Source organism: Vulpes vulpes, chromosome 3 (genome assembly GCF_048418805.1).
Source record: "Vulpes vulpes isolate BD-2025 chromosome 3, VulVul3, whole genome shotgun sequence".
Classification (NCBI taxonomy): domain Eukaryota; kingdom Metazoa; phylum Chordata; class Mammalia; order Carnivora; family Canidae; genus Vulpes; species Vulpes vulpes.
In genome coordinates, this window is record NC_132782.1 from 65,753,835 (window position 1) to 65,779,444 (window position 25,610).

General features: G+C 42.9%; 1 protein-coding gene across 2 annotated transcripts in view; it reads left to right on the forward strand.

Moving 5' to 3' along the window:
• ICE1 (interactor of little elongation complex ELL subunit 1) overlaps nt 1–25,610 on the forward strand; it is a 58,153-nt gene that overhangs the window by 14,405 nt on the left and 18,138 nt on the right. Inside the window, exons 4-13 of one of the 2 annotated variants that reach the window (XM_026017680.2) lie at nt 1,573–1,591; nt 2,331–2,442; nt 3,924–4,000; nt 5,166–5,203; nt 7,392–7,474; nt 7,662–7,701; nt 7,783–7,839; nt 14,965–15,051; nt 17,808–18,217; nt 20,563–25,362. In XM_026017680.2, coding sequence (XP_025873465.2) covers nt 1,573–1,591; nt 2,331–2,442; nt 3,924–4,000; nt 5,166–5,203; nt 7,392–7,474; nt 7,662–7,701; nt 7,783–7,839; nt 14,965–15,051; nt 17,808–18,217; nt 20,563–25,362 — 5,723 coding nt within the window. The remainder of the gene's footprint in view (nt 1–1,572; nt 1,592–2,330; nt 2,443–3,923; nt 4,001–5,165; nt 5,204–7,391; nt 7,475–7,661; nt 7,702–7,782; nt 7,840–14,964; nt 15,052–17,807; nt 18,218–20,562; nt 25,363–25,610) is intronic. The other variant, XM_026017681.2, reaches the window with a different exon arrangement.

Here is a 25,610-nt window from a genome sequence, read left to right on the forward strand (position 1 = left end):
CTAGATAGGAAATAGGCAGTGAATTCCAGTATTAGGAGAATATACTTTTCCTTTTTGGGATAAACTTTTTGAGGTAATTACACATGTAATCTAGTGGGGTAAGTGATTTACTTCTTAAAAATTTATAAAATTATTAGAATAGTTTATTAAAAATCGGTAAACCTTGGGATTCTTCTGGAATACCCATTCTGTGACGTAGTAATCTTCTTCAGCCTCACCTACAAGTAAATATTCTTTTAAAAAACAACAACAAAACATTTGATATTTGCTCCCAGTATGTATTTTTTGTACCTTAGGTGTACAGTGGTTTGCTCTTACAACCCAGGGTGCTAATGGTGCAGGCTTAAAAGGTTTTGTTATGTAAGTGGATTTTTTGTTTTTATTTTTTTAAGATTTTGTTATTTTATTTATTTAAGATTTTATTTATTTATTCATGAGAGACACACAGAGAGAGGCAGAGACATAGGCAGAGGAAGAAGCAGAGAGCCCGATGTAGGGACTCTATCCTGGTTCTCCAGAATCACACTCTAGGTGGAAGGCAGACGCTTAACCACTGAGCCACCCAGGCATCCCAAGATTTTATTACTTTAGAGAGAGAGAGTGTGAGCGCACATGAGCAGGGGCAGAGGGAGAGGAAGAACCTCAGGCTGACTCCCCACTAAGCATGGAGCCCCACCTAAGGCTCTATCCCAGACCCTGACATGACCTGAGCCGAATCAAGAGTCAGATGCTTAATTGATGGAGCCAGGCAGGCCCCTTGATTTCGTACCTTTTTGTGTAATTCTGACTGTTCTGTTATTTCCTTTTTTGGAAGGACAGGTAATTTCATTTCATCAGGTATTTTTGAACCAATCTTTTTTGCAAAGACTGATAACTTAGGGTGAATATAGTCCTTAATGTGGAGAGAAGTCTGTATTCTGACAGGGGAGGATGGAGGCATGTTGCTATAGACATTTGCCACCTCATGGTATAAGCATAGAATCTTCTCGGAGGTGACACTTAAAGAGATCATTGTTTTGCTGTCCTAGAACATTTCATTGGCATGATGAATTGAGAAATGAAGTTATATTGTGTAAATTGTAAAAGCTAGACGTCATGTAGGTTTAATGTTCTCCCTGTGTTTCTTTTCCTGTTATTCATTGAGCACAGTGGTATATGGTTCTCATAGGTACCTAACTCTTGTTTGCTGGAATTATGCTCTGGACTATTTGAGAAATTCAGGATAGGTTGTTTGGGGATTTTGTTATTTATAGGATCCAAAGTAGTATTCATTTGTTGGATTTTGCTTTGTGTTTATTCTTAGAATTCAGTATTAATCATCGAGGTAATTGAATACCTATTTTAATTTAGACAAGTAGATATTTTAATGTTAGGTACATGTTATGGTAAATTGAGCAACTTAGTGAAATTTTTATCACTATGTTATAAATGGACCTTGGAATATTGTTTTCTAGGAATTGTGATCTTGCGTGTATATACGTTGAACAGAGATTATTACAGGTAATTTTAAAGTGAGTTTAATCTTCAGACAAGTATCAGACAAAACTGAGAGTTTTCTTTAACAAGTTTTACAGCTGCAATTTGCCAGAAGGTAAGCTATCTGTCTTCATAATTGTTTTGGGGGTAGATATTTATCAGGCTAGGTTTTGAAACAGACTCAATCATAGTGCCACTTAGGATTGACTCATTATGTAGAATGTTACTTTGATGGTCATAATAAGAGAAGATTTACATTTTCCTTACTATTAAATTATCTAAATGAATTTCTTACCAAGGTCTTAAATTACAGCCTGGTATTTTCACTACTTTTACTGATGATGTTGCCATTGAAATGAAGCTTATTGTTAATCAAATGATTGTTGTCTATGTGAATTGGACTATTTAATAATGTGGTTATCCTGTGTATTTTAAACAGTTTAAAGTGGAGTGAAAATTTAGCAGTGTTTCATATTCTGAATACATTCATCCCCTAGAAGAGGGCAAAACATTGTGATAAACTGATCACAAAATTGCCTGTCATTTAATTTGAATAAATGGGGATGAGTTCAAGGTTGGAAAAACCTAATTGTTTGGCATATTGTCCTTTCATATATTGTCTATCAGACTGAGAATCTACTTACTTCTCAAGTAGTTTATCATATAGTTTTATTAGAGTAGACTATAATGTCAAAGAATAAAGAGCCTTATGAAGATCATGTTGGTATAAATAGAATGCATTTAAAGAGAAATTCTTTTATTCCTTTTTTTTCCAAGTTAGAGAAAATAGAAAAATAGTCAATATATTTATAGATACTTTTGTATAATAATGCTAATGTGTTGTCCATTTTTAGAGAGAATAGTACTCTGCATCACCAAGTGGAACAGATGCTTCAAAAAATTTCTCCTCTGCAGAAATGTCAGGAAGAGTTGGGATCTTTAAAAGCAGAGCTAGAAGAGAAGAAGGTACCTATAGGAATTTTCCTACAAAGGTTTATCTTCCATAAATTAAGATCTGCTATTCACTGTCATTGGCATGAGGGAGTATTTTCTGTCTTACAGAGGGAACAGGGGATACTCAAAAGTTGTTAAGTATATTCCTCTATTTAGAGACACTGAACTAGTTGGTTAATGGCTTGATCCTCACAGTAGTGACTAGCTCTGTGATGCTGTATGGGCTGCCTCTGCATTCTTTGAGGTTCTGCAGAGGAACCTTCTAGCTGTGAATCTTTAGCACTCTGTGTGTCCTGTGTTGTTTGCCTTTTCTTATTGGTCTTGCTTTCAGTGTAAAATAACCTGCAAAAATTTAAACTTAAAGATAGATCATGTTTTCTGTTTCAAAATCAGGTTGCAGTAAAACAGTTTTTAAAAATGCTGTAAACTTGTTTTTCAGTAAAACTTTGGTTTAACTCTTCAGGGGTCTTAGGAGAGAATTCATGGCTTTTACAGATAACGTACATCAGAGGCCAGTAAAAGTTGGCTTGCCTGCCACGTGTCCTGTCCAGGCTGGAACAGTGCCTGCTTCTCAGCGTATTCTCTGAACTCTTTTCACAATGCGGCCTAGCCGTCAGTCGTGGACTTGTGCTCTTGTAGGAATGCCACGCACCCATTGCGGGTCTTATATACTTCAGCAGTGATTGGTGTTCCTACTTCTTTTTTCTTTTTTTTTTTTTTTTTTTGATGTTCCTACTTCTGTTGGAAGTCTCCATTATATATTGAACTACTCGAAGAAGGTTAAACAGAAACAACCGCAACATCGAATTTTGTCTGCCTCTAATATATAACAATCTTGGCAGCTGTATCTGAGAGGAAGTGTGAGCACTAGAGTCAGAACCCAAAGAGAAATGTTCATTCTGTGACTTCAGAAAGATAAGTCAGCTTATGGATTCTCAGACCCCCTCATCTGTGAAAGGGGGCCATAAAATCCATCTCTACGCTATACGATCTTGCACACATTGTAATAGGATACAGCACTCAGCAACAGCTTCTTTCCCATTCCGTGGTGGCCGTCAGGATGTGTATGCTGAGTGGTGGTAGCACATTTTCCCAGTTATTACGTACGATGATTTGCTTTATATTTTTTTGTAGTAGTAATGATAGCTTATATTTATTGAGCTCTAAAATTTTTTTAGATTTTGTTGAATTTTAACTGATTGGGGCAAAAATACTGGCTGTTTATTCTTAGAAAGATTTGGAGTTGCCCTAAAATTAGTATGTTTTAATTTGCATAGCTTCGTTTGATGAGATTAATCAGGTTACATCTGTTAGGGATCTGGTTATCTCTGTTCAAACGTTCAAAGAAGATTCTTTGGTTTCCTGCCGAATATGTCTATTCATTTGGTTGATTTCTTAGGGTTAAGTGGTAGTAATTTCACTTATCAAGGTCAAAGTAAGTTCTTACTGATGGTCAGTGATTTTCAAATTGACAATAGATATCTTTTTCTTAGAGTTCTCTGAAGTTGTACCAAGATACTCACCAGGAATATGCACGTGTAAAAGAGGAATGCTTGAAAACTGATGCTCAGTAAGTTCTAAAATGATTGTGAAAAAAAAAAAAAAATAAAATAAATAAATAAAATGATTGTGGACATACAATTTTCATTTCTGAAAATAGCTGGTCCTTAAATCAGTCCTGTCTCTCTCCTCTCTGTCTTTAGGTTGTGGGCTATAACTATGATTTTTTTTTTTTTTTTAAGATTTTATTTATTTATTCATGAGAGACACGGAGAGAGAGAGGCAGAGACACAGGCAGAGGGAGAAGCAGGTTCCATGCAGGGAGTCTGAAATGGGACTCGATCCTGGGTCTCCAGGATCACACCCTGGACTGAAGGCAGCGTTAAACCACTGAGCCACCCGGGCTGCCCTAACTATGATCTTAAACTAGTTAGTCACTCAATATTTAATCTCTAGATCTGTAAAATGGAAATTATACCTCCCCCGAGGGATTATAAAGAAAATGGATAAGTCTTGATATGCTAAATTGCTGCACAAAGAAAGAATTCCATAAAGGTGTTTGTACATGTGCATGCACACACTTGTCTCTGTGTGTTTTCAAACATGATTGTCAGCTCCTTCCTCTGTACCAGGACTTTAACAGGTCTCCTGTGGAATGAATGTCTTTGTCACCATTAATAAAAAGAGCCGTTTGAAAACATCCAGGAGATTATAGTCCTATGATTCATAGAGCTTGTGAGCTACACACACAGTAGCCTAATGTAGGCATGATGTAGTGGTACCTCAGAGGCTTTTTCTCAATTACTTACCTTCTCTGACCCAGAAATCTGTCTGGAAACTGGTGCAGCTTTCCGGCCTCTGCCTCCATTCCATTCCATAAAATGGAATCGTGAGCAGTACCGTCATGCCATGCTCCCAAAAGTAACATTGCTGACACAGATGGTGGACTGGTTCTGGGAGACCCCCTGGATACTCAGCTTGGCCTAGAGATGAGGCTTCTGTGGCTCAGGGAGACTCCCAGATATGACATGCCAGAAAAATACAGATTTCTTTCTGGAAATACTACATACTGAATGGTGTATATATAAATTTGTTATATAAATTTTTGTTATATAAATTTTATATAAATTTTACTAATTAAGATGTATCACAGATTGTTACATATATGTGTGTGTTTATATATATATATATATATATATTTTTAAACTATTTTAATTTATAAATTGTCTTATTAGGAAGAAGAAATTAGAAGCCAAGGTGAAAAAGTTGGAAGGTAATTGGCACTATTGTTGTTGAGCTAATGGAAGTCATTGGTCTTCACATAGATCATTGGTAACTACAGTGTCATAGGGCTTATTGGTAGCTGAGTCATTGTATTTTCGAGGGTGCACCCTGAATGACCTTGCTAAGGACATCTTTAGGGAGGAGTTTGAGTACTCGGCTCAGTTCCTGGATAGGAATATGGGAAGGGCATGTGGCAAGTAGTTGAAATGTTGCACACTCAAAATAATAGTAGTCCATATTTTTACCTTAAGAAGTAGAAGTCAGTAAAAGGATTTAATTTTGAAAGTTGGATATTATGGGGCATTCTCATTTTTTCCTAGAATAGTGGTTAGTAGTAAGAAAAGTTACCATTTTTAGTACCAGAAAACTTGATTATTTTTAGATAGTGATGACACATCCATGGAAAGGTGGTGAGAAATTGCCTGCATTGAGGATGACCCCTCTGTCCCTGACCCTCCCCACCCCACTGTTTGAATATGGGCCTTTGGTCTGCACTGAATAAGCAGAGAACAGTGAGACCACAACAGGATCAGGTACGTCCTCATGTGACAGCTGATAGCCCTCCTGGGAATGGATCTCATGGTCATTTCTTGGGTTTTTTTTTTTTTTTTCCCCTTTTCATTGGGTATTGGGGCATGGAAATAACTAAGACTGGGGAGAGACCATGGGGCTTTGCTGGTGCCGTCTGTGCTGCACATCCATCCTTTCATTCCCACGGGGGCTGCAGTGGGCCTCTTCCCTGCCATGTCTTACTGAGCCTGCTCTTGGCTTTCTCACCATGATGATGGTGCTCTGCTGCAGACCACGGTTCACTTTTCATTTAGAGTGTGAAATAAGAATTCAAATTTAGTTGGATTGGGCATATAAAAGAATTTGATGAAAATACTTTCACTCATGACTTTACCTAGATTGAGCCCAGGTTTTTAGATTTAAACTCTGTAAATATTTTCACTTTTTCGTCTGAGTTAGTTTTTGCACAAACACTGACAGTATGGCAGTAAATATGACCTGACTCTGTTCTTGAATTTTTAAGTATGGCTTTCTCTTGCTGGTGTGTGGAGAAAAGTGTCTATCTAAGGAAATGTTTTAGAGAGATCTGAGATGCCTGTGCACTTTGGCCTATATGTAGCTTTTAGAACAGATTTCCTCTGAAGAGAAGTGTGGCCTTTATTTCCCATGTGGCAAATTTTTTTTTTCTGATGATGTGATGTGCCATAACAACCAGGTAAAGAAATACTCAAGCTCATGAGAGGAGTCAGGAAAGGATCGTTACTATGGTGCTTTATGGGATTTTAATTTTCATGGCAGTTTTGTGTGAACATACTTGGGTAAAGTCAGTGCTGGTTAGGTTCTTAATAATATATTTGGACTTTGTGCTTCAGAACCAAAAACCAGACTGAAGAATTTACTGAAAATCAGGGAAGAGCTATGACAACACCTTATTTTTTTTTTTTAACGATTTTATTTATTTATTCATGAGAGACACACACACAGAGAGAGAGAGAGAGAGAGGCAGAGACCTAGGCAGAGGGAGGAGTAGGCTCCACGCAGGGAGCCTGATGTGGGACTTGGGTCCTGGGACCCCAGGATCATGCCCTGGGCCAAAGGCAGGCACTAAATCATTGAGCCACCCAGGCGTCCCAATGACAACACCTTAAAAGTAGATTTAGAACCAAGGTGTTAGCAGCTAGAACCATTAACTTGTGGAAGGGAATTCCAGGAAGAAGTAACAGTATAATCAACATGGAGAAGATTGTCCCTCCTACCCAGTACAGAGGATGGTATTCACTATATTCTGAGTTCTGAAATCTCTGAAACGTGAACATTGCTTATTGCTGAAGAGCAAGGGGGAGCTGTGCCCCTCCTTTTCGAAAGTTCATGCGTGTTGGGTTCTGGCCTGACCAGAGGGCGTAGGCTGCCCTGCGCAGGGATTGCAAAGGCATCTTGGAGCCTCTGCCAAGTCTGTGGTTTTATAGATAACAGTTTAAACAAAGTGTTCCTGCATTTGTCCCTGACTGAGGAAGTATTGAAGGAACAGTAACTTTTTACAAGATTTGTTTCAAAGTTTTATGAAATGAGAAAAACTCTCCTTAGATGATTTATGGAGTATTTCATTCATGGTAACTAAAGTTGGTAAATTGTTAAATTGTTGTCTTTCTTCACTGTGCTCTTTAAAGAGGCTGCTGTCAAGCAAACACAGGACTTCAAGCAGCTGAGGAATGAAAAGAAAATACTTGAAAAGGAATTTAAGAAGACCCAGGTAATAGATAATAGTGTCCACCCAGGTGACGCTCCTGGCCCCCTTGGCATCCTCCTCAGGCAGGAGTCAGGAACGGGGCCACCTGGTGACAGTGGTCTGTGCCACCGCTGGGCTGCCCCCCTTACTGTGTATGGGGCATCTGTCCTCCCTGCCCCTTACAAATACCATCAGCACTTTGTTTTCACAGGAACGACTCGACGAATTTTCTAAACAGAAAAATGAAAAGGGTGAGTATTCACTTACTGGTTACTTAAAAATTCTGTTTTGACATGTAATATTCTTTATTAACTGTTTTTCCCATGTTTTAGAGTTGAGACATATTGGAACACAAATTTCAAGTGATTCCTATGGAAGCATAGATAAAAGTGAGTATATCACAGATTCCTTTTTAATTTCTGTGCATTGCTTTCAGGGGCTTGGGAAGTTGTTTGTCGCTCTTACCTGTAATTGCAGAAGTTCTAGGGTTTAGCAGATGTTTGTGTTGGAGAAGTCCTATCCCATTTTATGTCTTTGTCAGATCTATTGTATGTGTTCTCTGATCAGATAATCCAGTGAATGAAAGCATCGAAAAGCAGTATTGTTTGGGAAAGGAAGACTAGCCTGTGATATAATTTCCATACTTTAAAATAAATAAGTATAGTTTTTTATTAGATTACAATTTGCCAAATTAATCTGTAAAATTTCTTAGGTGTGAAATACATAAAAATTATTAAGGTCAGGCAGGAAAGCTGGAGTCAAGACCCTATAGTGTATTTTTGGACAGAAGAATTTAGGGAAGGCCAAGCGTTATAAAGGATAGTAAGACAGTAGTCTTGGAGCAAGGGTAATCACAGACATTTCAGTCTTCATTTTAGCAGCAGAGTGTTATCATAGGTAAGGAGATATAACACCGGATGCCGAGAAATTGAAGTTTTTCCTGTAATATTTCTCTTTATTAGTTGTGTGATCCTTGACCGTTTACTTCTCTGTGTTTTGTTCTTCATTCTTAAAAAGAAGACTATGGATTTCTGCTCTACTTATATCTCACACTTTCCTGGTAGAGATGGAATTAAAATGATAAATAAGTAAATAATGATATTTTCATGTCACTGATGTATTATTTCTCCTCTAAATGGAGAAGACTACTAAAACCACTTGCGTCCTTCCCACAAGAATATAGTGTCTTTTCAGAAGCCTCCTTTACCTTGTCTCTTCATCCTTTACTTTGGTTTTTAATTGAGAACAAGATCACCATTCCCTGGGTTCAAGGCTTTAATAGTTACCATGTTTCCCTTGCCTGGGACTGTGGCTACCACATAGTTACATGTGCTTCAGCACTCTTCTCAGTTGCCTGTGTGTAGAGCCAGGCTCTGAGTTGTAGGTAGCTGCCCAGAGGAGTGGAGGGCTCACCCAGCTTGGCTCTCCCAGCCACAGTCAGCTGCTGCTTTCATCATCTTCTCTTTTGGAATGATGGATTTGTTTTAGGATTTGACTGTTCTCAAACCATACTATTTAAAACTGAACCCTCCCACCACGTCCCCATGGTTGCTCTCTATCCTGGCATTCTGTTTTATCTACCCTTAGCTTGCGTAGGTAGTGTCTCCCATACATTTAACTTCTTCCAGATAAGGGTGTGAAGTCTTTGGGAACTTGTTATTTTTTTTTTGAAAGATCTATCTATCTATCTATCTATCTATCTATCTATCTATTTATTTATGTGAGAGAGAGAGAGAGAGAATGGCAGAGACATAGGCAGAGGGAGAAGCAGGCTCCATGCCGAGAGCCCGATGTGGGACTTGATTCCAGGACTCCAGGATCAAGCCCTGTGCCAAAGGCAGGCGCTAAACCGCTGAGCCACCCAGGGATCCCCTGGGAACTTGTTAATTATTCACCTGTGGACCTTGGGGGATTTAATTCCTAATGCCTAGATATATCTTTAACACTTTTCTCTCATGATACAGGTGACCCTTTAGCAGCACTGGTTTGAACTGCACGCAAATCCACTTCTATGTGGGTTTTTTGTTTGTTTGCTTTTAGAAATACAGTGTGCAGTACTGTGAATGTATTTTCTCTTCCTTATCGTTTTTTAACAACATTTTCTTTCTTCTAGCTTACTTCGTTGTAAGAATATAATATATGATGCATATAATGTATAAGATACTATTGCCTATCAGGAGAGCTTCTGGTTCACACTGGGCTGTTAGTAACTAGGTTTTAAGGGAGTCTCAGTTGCATTTAGATTTTCAGTGGTGTAGGGCATCAGTGCCCTTGACCCCATGTTCAAAGCTCATGTGTACTTCTGAAAGAAATTAACAAGTTAGAAAGTGTACTGGGTTTACTGCACTTTTTCAAAAGGCCACCTGAATGACACACTTGCCTTTCCTTCTAAATTCCATGAGAGATGACAGTAAATAAAAGAAATATTCTCCTTTTGAGTTAAAAAGTTTACTGTCAGTGGAAGAACCTGTAAAGCAGTTGGTATCAGTTGGTGATGAAACCCACAATTACAGAGAAAATAGCAGGCCTCAGAAAGCAAGTTTGATTGTAGAAGCCCTACATTTTTTTCAAATCAAAGGCATAGGGAGTGGGAGATGGAGCAGGACATTTGTGGTCTGCCAGGTATCGGATTCAGAGTGAAGAATGTGTAGCCTTCAGAAACAGCTTCTGGCATTTGTCCACACGTTGTGGCCCAAAATTTAGTCCTGTGAAGTATCATTTACAACATAGGAGGCACTGAATGAGTGTGGATATAAGAAAATCAGAAAATTGGGTAGTTACGGCTGCTTTGAAGGATAGCCACTCCTGTTTGAAGAAAATGAGATGCTACATTCTCTGTGTAAATCCTCAAAACTGCCTCACTCTGCATCCCTTCCCTCCGAAGGCAGGGTCCTATAGGTCCATGAAATGAGAACCTTCATTTATTGTCAGAGGAATGTAGGATAAAGAAGTATACATGGCTCTCAAAGGTGTGCTGCTTCAACTTTTTGTAGAAAACTGAGAAGCAGCAGCCATGAGAAAGAAAGGCACCAGCTCAAGGAGAAAAACCCTGAAGAAATGGTATTAAATCATGAATGGGATGGAAGAAAGTGCTAAGAATAGAGTTAGTGTCCTTAGAGCATCAGCTGCTGCTATGAAATTGACCCAGTGGGGTTCTCAAGTATGAAAAACAAAATCGTAGATGTCACGGTGATCACCCATCAAGATCACCCTTAGGACAGAGTCCTAAGAAGAGAAGATCAGCAAGAAATGTGTAAAGGACACTTCTCAGAGCAGGACACACACATAATATTTATATTAGAAAGGCCTTTCAGGTGTTGTACCTGGTTTTTGTGTACAATCTTCATTTCTGGCATGTTAGTAGGAAGCATTTTTAAAATTAAATGAGGTGGAAAGATTGTAGAGAGATGGATAGAGAAATTTTGAGCAAATGCTAACTTGAAAGCGGTAACTAGGCAAAAAGTAATGCAAGCCTAGAAGTGAATATACATGAATTAAAAAGGAAATATCCAGGTTGATTAAAGGTACGATTCACTATAAAGATGCTACTGTCATAGACATAAAGCATGAAACTGTCAGGTAAAATGCTTAGAAATTCTAGAATAGTCCTATTGTTTCCATGAGAGACTTTAGTATGTTTCTTAAAGGCCGCGATTTATAAAAGCAGATAAAATAGGTAGAATTGGATTTGTGATTTCAGGATTGATGATTTACATCTAACTCTTCGAAATCATAAACCTAGAATTCTCTAAAATACTTTCAGACATATATGAAAGCTGCCTCTCTACTAGACAACAGAAACTCCAGCCTAATACATTATTAAGATTCTGAAATTTAATAAGATATTAATAAGATTGTCTTCTCCCCTTTCCCCAAAACTTAACAACTTTCCAAACCCGTCTGGTAAGTGATCATGCATTAACACAAACCAACTCCTCTTGGATAGGAGAGAACATAAAAACTGAAATAATCGACCGTAGGGCAGTATTGAAATCTCTGAGATTCTGAGAGTATGGAATTCATAAGCATGAATGGTCTTATGTGATTATTTTAGAAAGGGAGAACTATAGAAATGGAATGCCAGGAAAGTAGGAATATGCAACAGGAACTGGGGAAAAGTGGGAAGAACGGATTGATGAAGAAGAAAACCTAAGTTAATGAAATAGACAAAGCAGTTGATCTTGGCCCATTAAAACAAACAGCGGGATCTTTGCAGGGCTGTTGCGACCGACAGCCTTTCAGTAAGTCTGATCAAGAAAGAAGGAACAGAAGCACAGAAGCACCATGACTGAGGAAGCTTAGGGAAAAGCCACAGTGCGAGAACTTCCGAATTCACATGTTCAGATCTGATCATGTTTGTGAAATGGACCATTTTCAAGGAAAACATGCTCAGACTGGCTTGGGGTAGTTGTTGGAAACCTGAACATTAAAGTAACACAGAAGAAATTTTAATAAAGATCTAACACCATTCAAGATCTGAAGGACTTACACATGAGTTCTGTAAGGGCTGTGGTGAATAAAACTAAAGTCTTTATTGTTATTTTGTCTTAGAACAATTCCATGTCATTGTCTCAAGCGCAAGTGGCCCCAGAGCCAGCTAAGTGTGACACATGCACACCCTCAGGACTCAGAGCGCTGTCACTTAGGAATATATAGTTGCAAAGATACCAAATGGAATTTGGAAAACTCTAGTCTTGTAGTAATAGAGAACACAGACACATTATGATGCAGGGATTTATCTCACGAAAACCACAACCACTGGTTAAGAGAAAAACATGATCATCTCAATTCAGCACCAGTGCCTCATAAAAAACAAAATATTGGGTGAGGTAATAGAAAAACACGTTTATTTATTTATTTATTTCACATTTTGAAATTGAGAAAGGTGAAAGCTGAAAAGCCTAGTCATGACTCAGAAGCAGGCACACATGCTTTTTGTTACCTCCATTCTGTATGCGCTGGGAGCCCTACGCAGTACAGCAGAGCCAACACAAAATAGCAGGAGCTGTAAATACTGATAAGGAAGAGTCAAAATTGTCCAGTTTCAAATGATGAGACTGTCTTTATAGACTCAACTGGAAAATAGGTACAGGAGTTTGGTAGAGTGGTGTTACATACTGTGAGTACACCCAGTGTGCCATCATTAACCTATCAGAATAGGGTCTGGATGAGAACAGCCCATTAGGTGACAGAACCATCATGTCTAGGCAGAGAAAAAAGCTACAAGCAGTGTGCTGGGCCTTTGTGAGGAAGCCTGTAAAGCTCCTGAAGAGCATGAAAGACCAGAACATGTAAATGAACACTGTTCCTGGATCAGAGGCTCGTAGTGTAAAAGATGGGAGTTTCCCCCACATATATTTATGGAGTTCAGTCTTACTCAAATCCTGCCGGTGTTTTATACAGGAAAGGACAAGCAGATGGCAAAAGCTTATCAGGATAGAATAGATACTCAGAATAATCAAGTTTTTGGAAAGGAAAAACCTGAGCAAAGCTCCTGCCCACACAGATGGTAAAACATAATTGTGACGGTATGGTGAAAGCATGCTGTTCGTGTGGCACTTAACAAATCAGTGGAGCACAAGTACAGAAACGCGGAGGCCTAAGATTCTGATATAGACAGGATTTTATAGGATTGGGGAAAGACGTGCAGTTTGACTTAATGAGCTTTTCTCTTCACAGCCAAGTAATGAAGCCCCTGTAAGGGTTTTTTCCAGCTCTACTGGGAATGGAGAGTTCTGTTTTGATTTGTCAGATTAGAAGTAGTGAACGAGTACTCAGTTAAAATAGGCATAGCTCTGCTTAACAGCCTCCATAGGAATAGAAAAGTAACTTTCTCTCTTTTTTTTTAAGGTTCCTTGTTTGCTGCTTTGGGTATACGTAATAAGCAGGGATCCTGGTCAGGTCATTTAAGCAAAGGGGATTACAGTATTTGGAAGCAGGCTTTTGGGTAGGTTAAATCACAATGTAGATAAGTTACTTGATCATAGAATTTTGGATCTCAAGAATGGATGTGCCTCATACACAGTGACAGTCAGAAGCTGATTGGTCTCAGGAGAGCTTGCCTGTTACTATGTCCTCCTCACCATTTATCCTGGTCTGCTCTTTGTAGTGATGAGTTTGCCAGCCTAAATAGGGCTGACCTATTTCAGAGTTGAGTTCCTAGAGATATTTTGGGTTAAAAGGTTGGTCTTTTATCCTTTCTAGAACTGGATTAAAGATTTCAGTATTTTCAACAAATGCTTCGGACTAAGTAGAACGGCAAGGAAACTGTAATAGAACTGGAGATGGCCTGAAATTACCTAATACTTAAAGCTTATTTTTAGTTGAATTTTTATTAGTATGGCTGGTCTTTTCATGCACTTTTGACCACAAGCTAGTCATACTTAAATTTTTATGAATATTTTTTTATTCTGGGAGATTTTAGGGAATATATATATTATATATATGTATATTATATATATTACATATATGTATATTATATATATAGTATATATATATAAATGTTAAGCTCACTTTAAAACCATAGTATCATATTCTTAATATTATATGAACTTTATTAGGTCTGTCTTAGTTACGACAATCTGAATTCACAGATTATTGAGGATCCAGATCTGTAGAAATGTGTACCTTTCAACCTGAACCAATGATTCTTAACTATTGTAGGAATCCTGACCCCTTTGAAAATTTATAAAAATGCCAGTGCTTTCACTTTCCTTCTAAAAGTATGTGTTTCTCCATGTCTGCTCATTTGTGTGATGGTCTCTTCCTTTCTAAGTGTTTATACACCCATATTTTTGTGTCCCTCCCTGTTACCCTTTAAGACTATTACGGATTTTCTATTATCCACAAAATCCCCAGGTTAGTTACAGCACGGCCAATTCCTTTTTATTTTTTTTTTCCTTAAGATTTTAAAAGTTGTCTCTGCACCCACTGTGGGGCTTGAACTTACAACCGCCAGATCACTAGTTGCACGCTCTACTGGCTGAGCCAGCCAGGCACCCCAGCATGGTCAATTCTGACGGGTTTTCTGACACCCTCATGTTACTGAAGTGTGCCTCTCTGCTTTTGTTCGTTGTAAACACAGAGCCAGCATAGCATCTTTTATATCGGTCATTATATTGGTGCTTTTGTCCCTCATCTCTTACCACTTTCTTTAGAAAGTGCCAAGGATGGGTGTTAGTTCATACATACAAAAAGATGATAAAGACCTTGACCAGCAAGTAGATTTGGTCTTTTGAGTCCTGGGCCCTCCTAGTCCCCTCACCCCTGGGAAAAAAAACAAAACTAAACAAAAACAAGCCCATGTTCAGCCTTGAGTGTTCAGGTGGAGCCTCTCAGGCCTTCCCGTCCACAGCTTAGCTAGTTACAGATGGTGCTTGAATTTGGGGAAGAAGCCTCAGTGCCTAGCTGTCTGCCCAGCCCCTCAGAAGTCCTGATTTCTCAGGTGTATGTTTTGTCCTTGTGTGTAGATCGAGCTAAATGGCATGTCTTTAATATCTTACTCTCTTTCATAGGAAAGGTAAAACTACTCCTGAAGGAACTCTGGCTCTGCATCAATACCACACACAGACTACCTGGCGAAGGCAGCAGATGTGTCATAGGTGAGAGAGAAGCTTCAAGAAGAACATTTCATGCATGAAAGTAGAAATGCTTACCAGGGGCATTATATACCTCTAGCTTCTCCTGTGTCCTGAATCTGACGTTGAAAGAGTAAAGTAAACTAGAACGAGTACTTTCAGTTACAGGGCTTCTTTCCCTTCAGCTGGCTTCTAGTCTCTTCCGCAAATGCAGGTTTCATCAGAGGACATGTGAAGAAGCTGGTGAGACTCACAGTGGGGCATGTGGGGCAGGAACACGCAGAGGATGGGAGGCTTTTGATGTTTTCTGAATCATTTAATAAGTGTCATCCACCCATCATTCATCCATCCTGGCTGAAGTTACTTCTGTAACTTCCTCGTTCCTTTGGTTGAACTCTTGGCAGCCGATCTACTGCACGTTCACGGTCTCCTGAAGAACACTGGTGTTGTCCCATAAGAAACGGTTTCCTTTCATGCTGTCACGTCAGGTTATTACTCTGCAGCACCATCCGCTGACACATTTTCAGATTTGACTTCATCTGTGGGCTCTCTTGGTCTGTAGGAAGAGGTGTGGCACCTTCTGTTGTGCTCTCAGTTATACTCTACTGGGAATTTAAGATTTGGAAATCGATGTTAGTCCCCCAGAGTGGATAGGGAAAGGTAGCTAGCTGTCTTGCTGTCCTGCATAAGATATCAAAGTGCTCCTTACTTTTTTTTTTTTTTTTTCCCACGTAACTGGTTTCTTATGATGAGCTGCATTGAATTCACAGATCATTAAGAATCTAAATCTGTAGAGATGTGTACCGGTTTTTCCCATAGGCTTCTGAAGGCAGAGTTTCCTCAGAAAACTGTTAACCAGGCAAGTTGCTGATTCTCACTTGTGCTTGACTGAGAGCTCATGAAGTTTTGTGATGTGGAGAGAGGTCTGTTGGGTCAATTGTCACGTGCTGCATGGGGCACTGTTGATCCAGGCAGGGGGTAGGGGGTGCCTGCGTCTCCTGAGCCAGCCTCTGCGCTCACAGCCTGTGTATTGGTCTGTTCAGGGAGAAGCAGCCTGGGCTCCTCTTAGCCCGCATCAGTGCCTTAGTAGTCTTATTTATCCTGAGCGCTTCATGTTGTTCAAGGTATGAAAAAGGCTTTCCATTTAGTAATTTCATGTTTTTATTTAAAACAAACTATTTTGAGGGATAAGCGTATTGCATAATGTTAACTTTTTCAAGTAGAAAGGAAAAAAACATGACATCTTTGAAATCTTCAATCTTAAAACATACTTTAAAAAAATTTTTTTTTGTTTTTATATGAGAAATTTTACAAAAAACATTGCAGAGAATTCCCTTAACTTCTCATCCAGATTCCCCTGGATTTAACCCTTGGCATAAGACTGTTAACCAAGCCAAAACTCACGTGGCTGTCTCCAGTTGTGTGTGATTCCCTGGACCCCCTGTTGCATGTCACGCCCCCAGTTTGGCAGTTCCTCTGTGTCACTTTGTCCCATGTCTTTCCCACTTTGCAGAGAGGAAGTTTTGTAGGAAGCCTGTCAGTTTTGGCTGGTGTGCTGTTTTCTCATTTAGTTGAAGACTGTATTTACAGCGAGAACTCCACAGTAATGCCCTTGTGCTCTGCTCTGGGAGCGGTTTGGGGGGACGGATGATGACACGAGGTGGCGGTGGGACTGCTTGTTCCAGGCGGTGTCTGCCTGGTGGCTTCATCGTTAACATTACCATGAATTATCTTGAGAGGGACTCTTGGATACTGCACATAGTCTCTCTCTCTCCTGATCTAGCCCACTGATTTTAGCAGCCACTGACAAAGCCTGTGTGCCATGATTACTACTTAGTCTAATAGTGATTTTTGTATTTCTCTCATTCCTTCTACATTAATTAATTGGAGTTCTTTCTTTTGTGCATTATAATTCATAACTACCATTCTTTATTTCATCGTTTAGATTGGTCCAGCTTTGGTTATTGGCACCGTCTTCAGGTTGACTCCTGGGCCCTTGAGGCATACCTCAACCTGTTTTGAGAACTTCTTTCTGCCTCTGCAAGATATTTCAGGCCCAGTTGTCAGTCATGTCATCAGGGAGTCTTGAGTCCTTATGTAAAACATATTTTTGAAGCTTTCAGGTGTGACAAATGGTCATTTCCAGTTATTTCCCAGGACCCAAATATCTTCACTGACAATTCACACCATTGCAGTTCACCAAAATTGAGACACCCCTTCCCCCCGCCCCCCGACCACTGGCTTTTTCCAGTAGTTTTCGTATTGCTTGGTAATACAGAGGTTGTGCGTGACTTGCGTCGAGTCCCATAATTTGAGCATTGTACGAGTATGGTTATTGGGTAGGCTTAACATTGACTGATGTTTGATTGCTTTTCAGACAGAGGAAATTGTGTTCCCTGTCAGGCTCTGCACAAAGCTGTGTCTCCTAATGCTGCTGGTTGTATGGACAGATAGTTGCTGACAGAAGGAGCATGCTGTGCAAGCCTGTTCCCACCATCGCCATGCTTTTCTGTCCCTGTGCCTTGCTGCCCCTGGGCCCCAGGCCTCACCTCCATCTGCCTGTCTGCCTTCCTGTCCTGTTTGTTATGAGGGAGGTGAACCTACAGGAAGTGTGTTCAGGCCTTACAGGATAATCTGTAGGAAGGGATTGGTTGCCTTTTCAAAAATGTTTCTGCTTATTTGGATTTATTCAATAAAGCAAGCATATTGAACAGTTCGAATATTTTTTTTAAGTTTTCTCGATATTCTGGATGTTTGGTATTTACTTTTCTCTTCTATAGAGAAACCTGCCAAAGAGACCCCCGGGCCCACGGAGTCCCAGGACGATGATGCACCCCCTCCAGCGGGCAGCAGGCCTCTGAAAGCCGCACCTCTGCAGACATGCCTGGCGGAACTGTCCATGGAGATAGAGGGTGACTTCTCTGCATGTAGGCATGTGGGGAAAGAGGGGCCTGGTGGACCCGCTCACCATGATGACCACGTTTCTAATGAGGGCCGGCACCCGGAGCTTCCAGTGCCCCGGAATGACGAGGACATTACTGACTTCTCTGAACGGGATGCCTGTTTCGATGAAGATCTCCAGGCTGCAGTCGACTTCTTCAGACGCCCACCTCCACTCTTGTCTCCCGTGCCATCCCCCCCTCTGGTATCCTTACCACCCCTGAGCACTTTACCTTCTTCGCTCGCACCCGTGAGTTGGCAATCCTGACATGTTAGGCATACCTAGGGAGTGGTGCTGCTCAGTGATACACAGGCCAGATTTTACTGGGGATGAATGTGAGAATATAGTGGGGCCTGCTAGCGCTCTTTGGATCAATGTGGATCATAGGACATTTTCACTTTGCGTTATGGTGGCGTTCTGCATGTCTTTATCCATAGTCCAATTCTAAGTCCCCTGTGGAAGGACTGCCTGGCCCCTCACCCAGTGAATGATTTATGTGTATGTTTGTGGGCATGGAGTTTTCTAGAGATGGGGAATCCATGTATGTAGCATGCAGGCCCACTAACCTATGTTGGCCAAACTCCCTACTTTCACTTGATGAATTCATCATCTTTTGGTGTGTTTGTAGAATGGTTTATTGTAAATTCTTAGGAAGTTAGTCTTGATGAAGCAAGTTTGTATGCTTTTTGGCTTAAGGAGCAGATAAATGCATTGCTCTTTTGAGTCACTCCCTTTAAGGAAGCAGTACATGTCTGTTCTGTTCCAGGGACTGTGCTGGGCCTGGGGACATGGCTGTTCTATTCCATAGGGCCTTGACATAGGCCATGGTTACCACTTGGCTGGATCTTGTGTGGCATTTGGGCGGGATAGGGAGCAGTTGATTGCACAGCCGTGGTAGAAACTGCCAGGCTGGGGAAGCGCACCTACTGGAGAGGACCCACGCCAGAGGGTGGGTTTAGAGGGAGGCCAGGGAGAACAGGGATGCTCTGGGAAGACAGGACCCAGCTCAGTGTTCAGAGGGCAGTGCTGTTTCAGGTGGAGACGCTTTTTACACAGGGTCATGCAACTGGACATGAGCTTGTGCCAGAGAATGTCCACCCTTAACCAGGTCTGCAAGGGCTGTCTGTGTCCCTTAGGACTTTCTATTTTATTCTAAGGCAGGGGGAAGTCCTTGGTGGATCCTGAGAAGGGGACTTAATGATAGATTTTCAATTGCAAGTTTCCATTTAGCTGCTGTATGATCAAGTAGGGAGTGGGGATAGTCTGGCAGAGGCGAGAGCATAGAGGGAACAAACACCGACTTAATCAGCAGCTTCCAGTGTTCTTGACACCTCATTCCTGCAACAGCACTGGGGTTCAGAAGGTGGGGCTCTTTTGAGAAATGCTGAGGGTGAATGAGCAGCATTTGGCAAGGTTTTCAGTGTGATGGTTAGGGAGGTGGAGGAGTCAGGGATGCTGGAAAGTAGCAAAGAAAGGAAACCCTGCGTGGATGGGAGGTTGCTGTGTCAGATGTGGATCCAGGGTATGCATAGGGCCTCCAAGGGGGCACACAGTTGGATTGTAGACCCACGGGCATGGAGCTCAGAAGGAGGCCCTGGTGGGCCTGGACAGAAGAGCGCTGTAGTGTTTGGGTGTAACAGATGCCATGGGACTTGAGGTTGTTGAGTGCAGGTGTGTAGAAGAGAATGAGGTTCCAAATGGAATCCTGGGGACCTGTCAACCTGTATGTGACTACATAGGAGGAGAGGAGAGGAGGTCAAAAACAAGTGACAGGACAATGGAGGGAGCCCAAGAACTCAGGGGAGGAAAGCATTTTGTTAGTAGGAGCAAGTGTACATGAACTGTTACTCACCAGTCCCCTGTCTCCCTCATGGAACAGGGCCAGACAGTGGAGAGGCCAGCTCTTTTGGTGGGCTGTGTAATGGGGGCATTTCTGCCAAGACCACAGGGGCTACCCAGGGGCCTTCTGGAGCAGAGATGGAGAGCAGGCTGTGGGAAGGAGCAGTGTCTGTGTGCATACTGTTGAAAGAAGCAGAGTCTGTCCACTTGGTAGGAGCATCCCAGATGCAGCCTAGACATGAGGAACTGTAGGTACAAGATATCTACAGGATGTCACCTGAAGTGGTGGCCAGTCCTGCTGGGCTAGAGCTGGACACCTGCAGAGGAGTGGCCTGGAAGCAGGAGGACTAGAGGCTCTGCCTCCAGAGTTGGACACCTTTCATGCCAGGAAATGGGGAGGAATTGCTGGAGAGAGTAGGAATGTCTGGCCCTTTGGAGAATAGTCCTAGGTCTGTTGTGGGAGGAGTGAGCGTTCGGAGTGACGGCAACTCGGGTAGACCACTCAGGGCAAAGGCAAGGAAACTTTGTGCTCAGACTGCACCTTGCCTACCCACCAGTGGGTTTCAGACGGGGAACTACCCTCTCCTCAGATGTATTTTAAAGGATTCTTTAGGAATGCATTTAATTGGTGGTTATGCAGAGTCAGTTCAATTAGTATTTAACAAGAATTACTTTTTCAATGCATTTGATAGATGGGTATGTTTAGTTGGTTTGATTAATATTTAACTAATAAGAATAATTTATTCATTTTTAAGGAAACCTACTTTGGAGAGTATACAGATTCCAGTGATAACGAATCGTCCCATAATAGAAATTCTCCTGAGTCTGTTTCAGAAGATGAGACGTCTGGATCACAGTATTTTGGTTCGTCCAGAAAAAGTAAAGGAAGTAGTGGTACCTGGGAGGAAAAGCTGAAATCACATGAAGCCAGCCAAGCCCTAACTACATTGGAAGTCAACGAAGTGACAACTGTTGGGTTCGGGACATTTACAGCAACACTTCAGCCTTCAGCCACATACTCCTTAGCTCATGAGAAACATTGGATGGTGTCATCTGAATCCACTAGTGGTGGGAGAAGAGGCATTTTAGACGAAGCACAGAGACAGAGAGAGGTTAAGGAGGTGGATAAGTCGGTGCAGACAGAGAACACACTTCACGAACCTATCAGAAACGTGTGTGTGGAGATGTTGTCTGGCAGCCGGGCACAGGGCAGGGGAGCAGCCCCCCAGAAGTCTGACGTGTGTTCTTCCCCACTTGGCAAGAGGCCATTCAGTAAGCTCACAGAATCTGAAGGAGAAACCCTACTATCTGAAATGATAGGATCACCCAAATCACAATTTACTAAGTGGACACTAACTAATGATATCCCTCTGGAATCGGATCATATGTCCATTTCTGATCATTTGCAGGGAATGTGTAGAGTACTGGGAAAGGAGAGGGATGTTCCAGGGTTCGTTTTAGGAGCATCACCTGAACCAGAGGACGATACAAGTGACGTGGTGGGTGCCACAGGGCTTGGCATTGACGCCAGGCTTTCTTCCTCTTCTACCTCGGGAACGTCGTCTGTCTGCAGTGGCTCCCCGTCTTCCTCTACTGTCAAGTATGCTCATGATCTGCACATTCCTGCCCAAGTTAGCCCCCTGGAACTGCATCACTCTGAACAAAAGTTACAAGCTGAAACCTTGAATGTGCTAGATCTGCAGCCTGAGCCCCCAGAGTGTCCTGCTAGAGAGAACCATCTGGAGAATAGCTTGTGTGCTTTGAGCCCTGAGTTGGGAACATCAAATTTTAATCAGAGTAGCAGTGAGGTCGAGTGCACAAACGTTGTGAAAGGCATGCCCAAAGTCTGTTCGCTTCCACAGTCAGTATTTATAAAAGCTATGAAAGAGGCACAGTGTGGAAGTCAGGGCCCCAGAACTGAGCTCCCCCTCACTCGGGCGGATTCCACACCATTGCTAGAGTCTCAGTGCAGCTTGACCAAGAGTGGATTTGGTTTTGTTAAAAGCCCTTCGTGGCACCATACTGATCTGTTAAGGAGAGGTGGGGAAGAAAGGCTGAGAGCTAAGTCAGAACATGAACAGAAGACTAACCATCAGGTACAAAAGGCAGTGCCATCCTTAGAAAGTAGAGGATCCACACCCAGGCATGAACATGCTGGAGAAAATAACTCTGCGGCGTTCAGAACTACTGCATCTCTGTTGCCTAACCAAGTGTCAGTGATCACCAAGCAGGCCAGGCCTGAGGTGGTATCCAGCACTAGATGGGAGCCCTGGGGACGGCAGAGGACTGAGCCTGTCTTCACAGCAGCACATGCCAGTCCTGGGGCTGCTCCCACAGCCTCTGTTGCCGGATGTGCCAGAGAAAGAGAGGACACGGCACAGAGTGCCCAGGGGGTGGCTGCTACTGAAGGGACCTCACCACAAGTTTCTGCCTCATGGAGAAAATTAGCATTCAGTTTTCCTAGTGATTCTTTACCAGTAGGAATTTCTCACTGTTCCACAAATAGCAAACTGTCTTTCTCTTCTGAAAACATCCCAGTCCAAAGCCAAAGCATCATGATGGAAGCCTCAGTGCAGGAAGCAGCACGGAAGCAAAGCTTGCTCCTTCATGCCACAGATCTGGACTCATCTGAGCCACATGCAGATGGACCTCCTCCAGCTGCAGAAGTGCCAGTGTCCAGAAGCTTTCCTGCTGACAATGTAGCCTATGGGGGCCCGGGCAGATCTAGTGGGGAGGCCCTGGCTGTCCCAGAGGATGCTCCTCGTGTCCGGCAGAGCCTGAAGGAGCCACCGGAGCTGCCATCTCAGACTCCTGGTGGTGCTTCTCAAGATGCAGGCACTGCAGGGACCGTTCTTCCATGCACAATTCTCAGAAAAGATGAAGAGACACGTGCTGTCCCCTTGGGTGGCCTCGCCGGGGCCCTGTGTTACACTGGCATTCGGGAGACAGGAGGCGGCGACACAGAAGTGGAGGAGAGTGAGGCACCTAGCTGCAGTGAGGGGGAGAGTGAGCCCGAGGCTGCAATGGGGGACAGACAACAAAGGATGGCCTTTGCCTCCAGAAAAGGTTTAGGAGGTCCAGATGCTGGTACAGCCGAGCCCAGGCCTTCCATCGAGGTGGGGTGTCTGACCTCAGCGCTTCAGGATTTCAACATCAGTACCCTGTCAGAGATCGATGGACTCTCCACATCAGAGGTCGTGATGTTTCTTGAAAGTTGTCAGTTAAGAGATTATAGCTCAGGGGACTCTGTGTCAGAATGTTCTAGCAAAGGAACCCTCCATAAAGAAATGAACAAAGATTTAAAGACAGGTGAACTATCAGGAGAAAAATATAGAAAGCAGCTCTGCGAAGAAGAAACACTTGGAACCTCCGAAGAGTGGATTGAATCCGAGGAGGATGACAGTCCCTTGAGCACGAGTCAGCTCACCCGGCAGTCCCTGGAAACGCTGTCCGAGGTCCTCACCAGGATTGGACAGGAGCTTCAGACCGGCTGTGGGAGCTCTCCTGGCAAAGATGCTGGTAGTTTACTGCTCTTAAATATGCACGACAGCGTGACGGCTACCCCTGTCAGAGAGCATGCCCCACCTCAGGAGGCGACTGGCTTCCCACCACACCCTTCAGGTACGTCGCCTCCAGCCGGCATGGCCAGCAAGGGCCGTTCACCTGCCAGCAGCACCTCGAGTAACAAAGTCACTATGGGCAGTCCTAAAGGAGATCCCGAGGTCACCAGCCCAGTTTGCGGTGGGGCAGAGGTTATGTCAGAACCAGCAGAGCCCTCACCCCAGCATTCTGACTCTGCGGCAGGGCCGACGACCACCGAGGGCAATGCCGAGGATGGGACAGAAACGACATTTCAGTGTCAGATATCAACAGTGACCTCCGAAGTTATAAACGTTCTGATCAATAAGGATCAGAATCTTGTCATTGAGAAGGGGGACCACTGGACCATCATAAATGGGGTAGCTCTCATGCCAAATGTGGACCAGGTCATACTGTGTGACACTCCTGAAGACATCCCTGTTTCCCCAGATCGGGGAGGCCTGGGATCTGGCTTCATTTCCATTACTTCCATAGAGAAGTCCCCAGAGACCGAGCCCCCTGACCCTCCATTTCAGGAGCCCCAGTGCGGTAGCAGCCTGTCCTGTGCTCAAGAGGAGATTTCTAGCAGCAGCCAGAGCACCAACTTTGATAAGAGTCGTTTGCGCAACAGGCCTGTCAAACCTAGTGTGAGGATTAGTTCTGAAATCTATGATCAGAATTTTGAGTCTCAGCCTGTTGCATCTGATCACACATACTTTAACTCAAAACTAGAGCCATTCAGCAAAAATAAGAATCGATCGAAGATTTCAAATAAAGAGCCGTCAAACAAGCCAGCAAAGGCATTGGCATCAAGCCGAGTTGAAACTACTCAGAGTGAAGGTTCTCAGTCGTTTTCAGGGGAAAGAGAGAACATCAAAACTCCGAGAACTCAGACGCAGACCATCCTAGCCAATGCTGACACGTCAACGCCTACAGACTGTTCTGATACTCTGAGTAAAATCCGGCAAGAGGTGGGGCCCCCCCTGCCACCCTTGCTCGCTCCTTTGGTCGCTACACCTCCAAGGACTTCGCAACCAGTTTCTCCTCTGATAGCAGCTTCCTCTCCCTCCTCACCTACTTCTCCTATTGGCCAGATGTCCCCCTTATGTGAAATCCCAGTGCCTCCAATGATGTCTCCTTTGCCGGAAGAGCCGGGCTGCCCCTCTCCCCCATGCACATCCCCGTCCCCATCCACTGCACCAGCGGGCGAGAGGATATTGTCGTCACCCTTGCAGTTTTGTGCCGCCACCCCAAAGCACGCTCTCCCTGTGCCTGGCCGCCTCCCCACCTTGGCATCTGCACACACGGCTGTGGCCGGACCCCAGGAAAACTCCGTTAAAATCCTTGACACCATGTACCCAGAGTTGTCTGCTAGGGCCCGCACCCTCAACATCCTCAAAGGAAATATCCAGCTTACTCGAGGTACACCTGCGGACCTTAAGAACTTACCAGGGCCGGTCAGCGCCATAACAGGATTCAAGGCAATCACATCGACCTCGACCGCCTTTGTTAAGACGGGGGGCAGTGCAGGGAGTGACTGTCATCAAGATAAGTGCAGAGATGGGGGGACTCGCCAGGATGCAGGTGTGAAAAGGACGTTGTCCACATCCACACCGAGGAGTGCCAAAAGATTGCGGCTGGACAGTGGGTCCCCAGAACCAGAGATGGGGGGTGCCCCTGCAGAAGGAGCCAGCAAGCCCCCTCGGAGGAACCCCTCTCAAGCTGAAGGCATGACAACAGAGGAAGAAAGTTCTCTATTGACTGTCAGTACGGTTTCACAGTTGCCTCCAAACCCAAAAGAAACTGTAGAGTCTCACGACAAAGCCATAGCTGATGCACTGAAGAAGATCGCAGAGTCGTCTTTTGATCTCTTACCTGTCATTCGGAGTCACGTCTATGTGGGAAACATCTCCAAAAAGCCCGTAATGAGAGATCAAGAAAAGGAAGTTGTTTATGAATTTAGCACAACCAAAAAGGTATGTGACTGCCTTTCTTTAAGTGCGTTAGGAATTGCATGTCCTGAGACGCAGGATGTCTGCTTTTAGCAAAGTGGTAGATTACCCTGAACAGAAATTTCATTTCAGAGATCAGCAGTTATCCATACAAATGTGATCTATACTTCGTTTCTAGGTAGCATCTTGTACACTTTAGATGTGATAAGACACTGGCGATTTGATAATTTGTATTCATCAAATAGCTTAAAATTTGAAGACATAAAAGTATC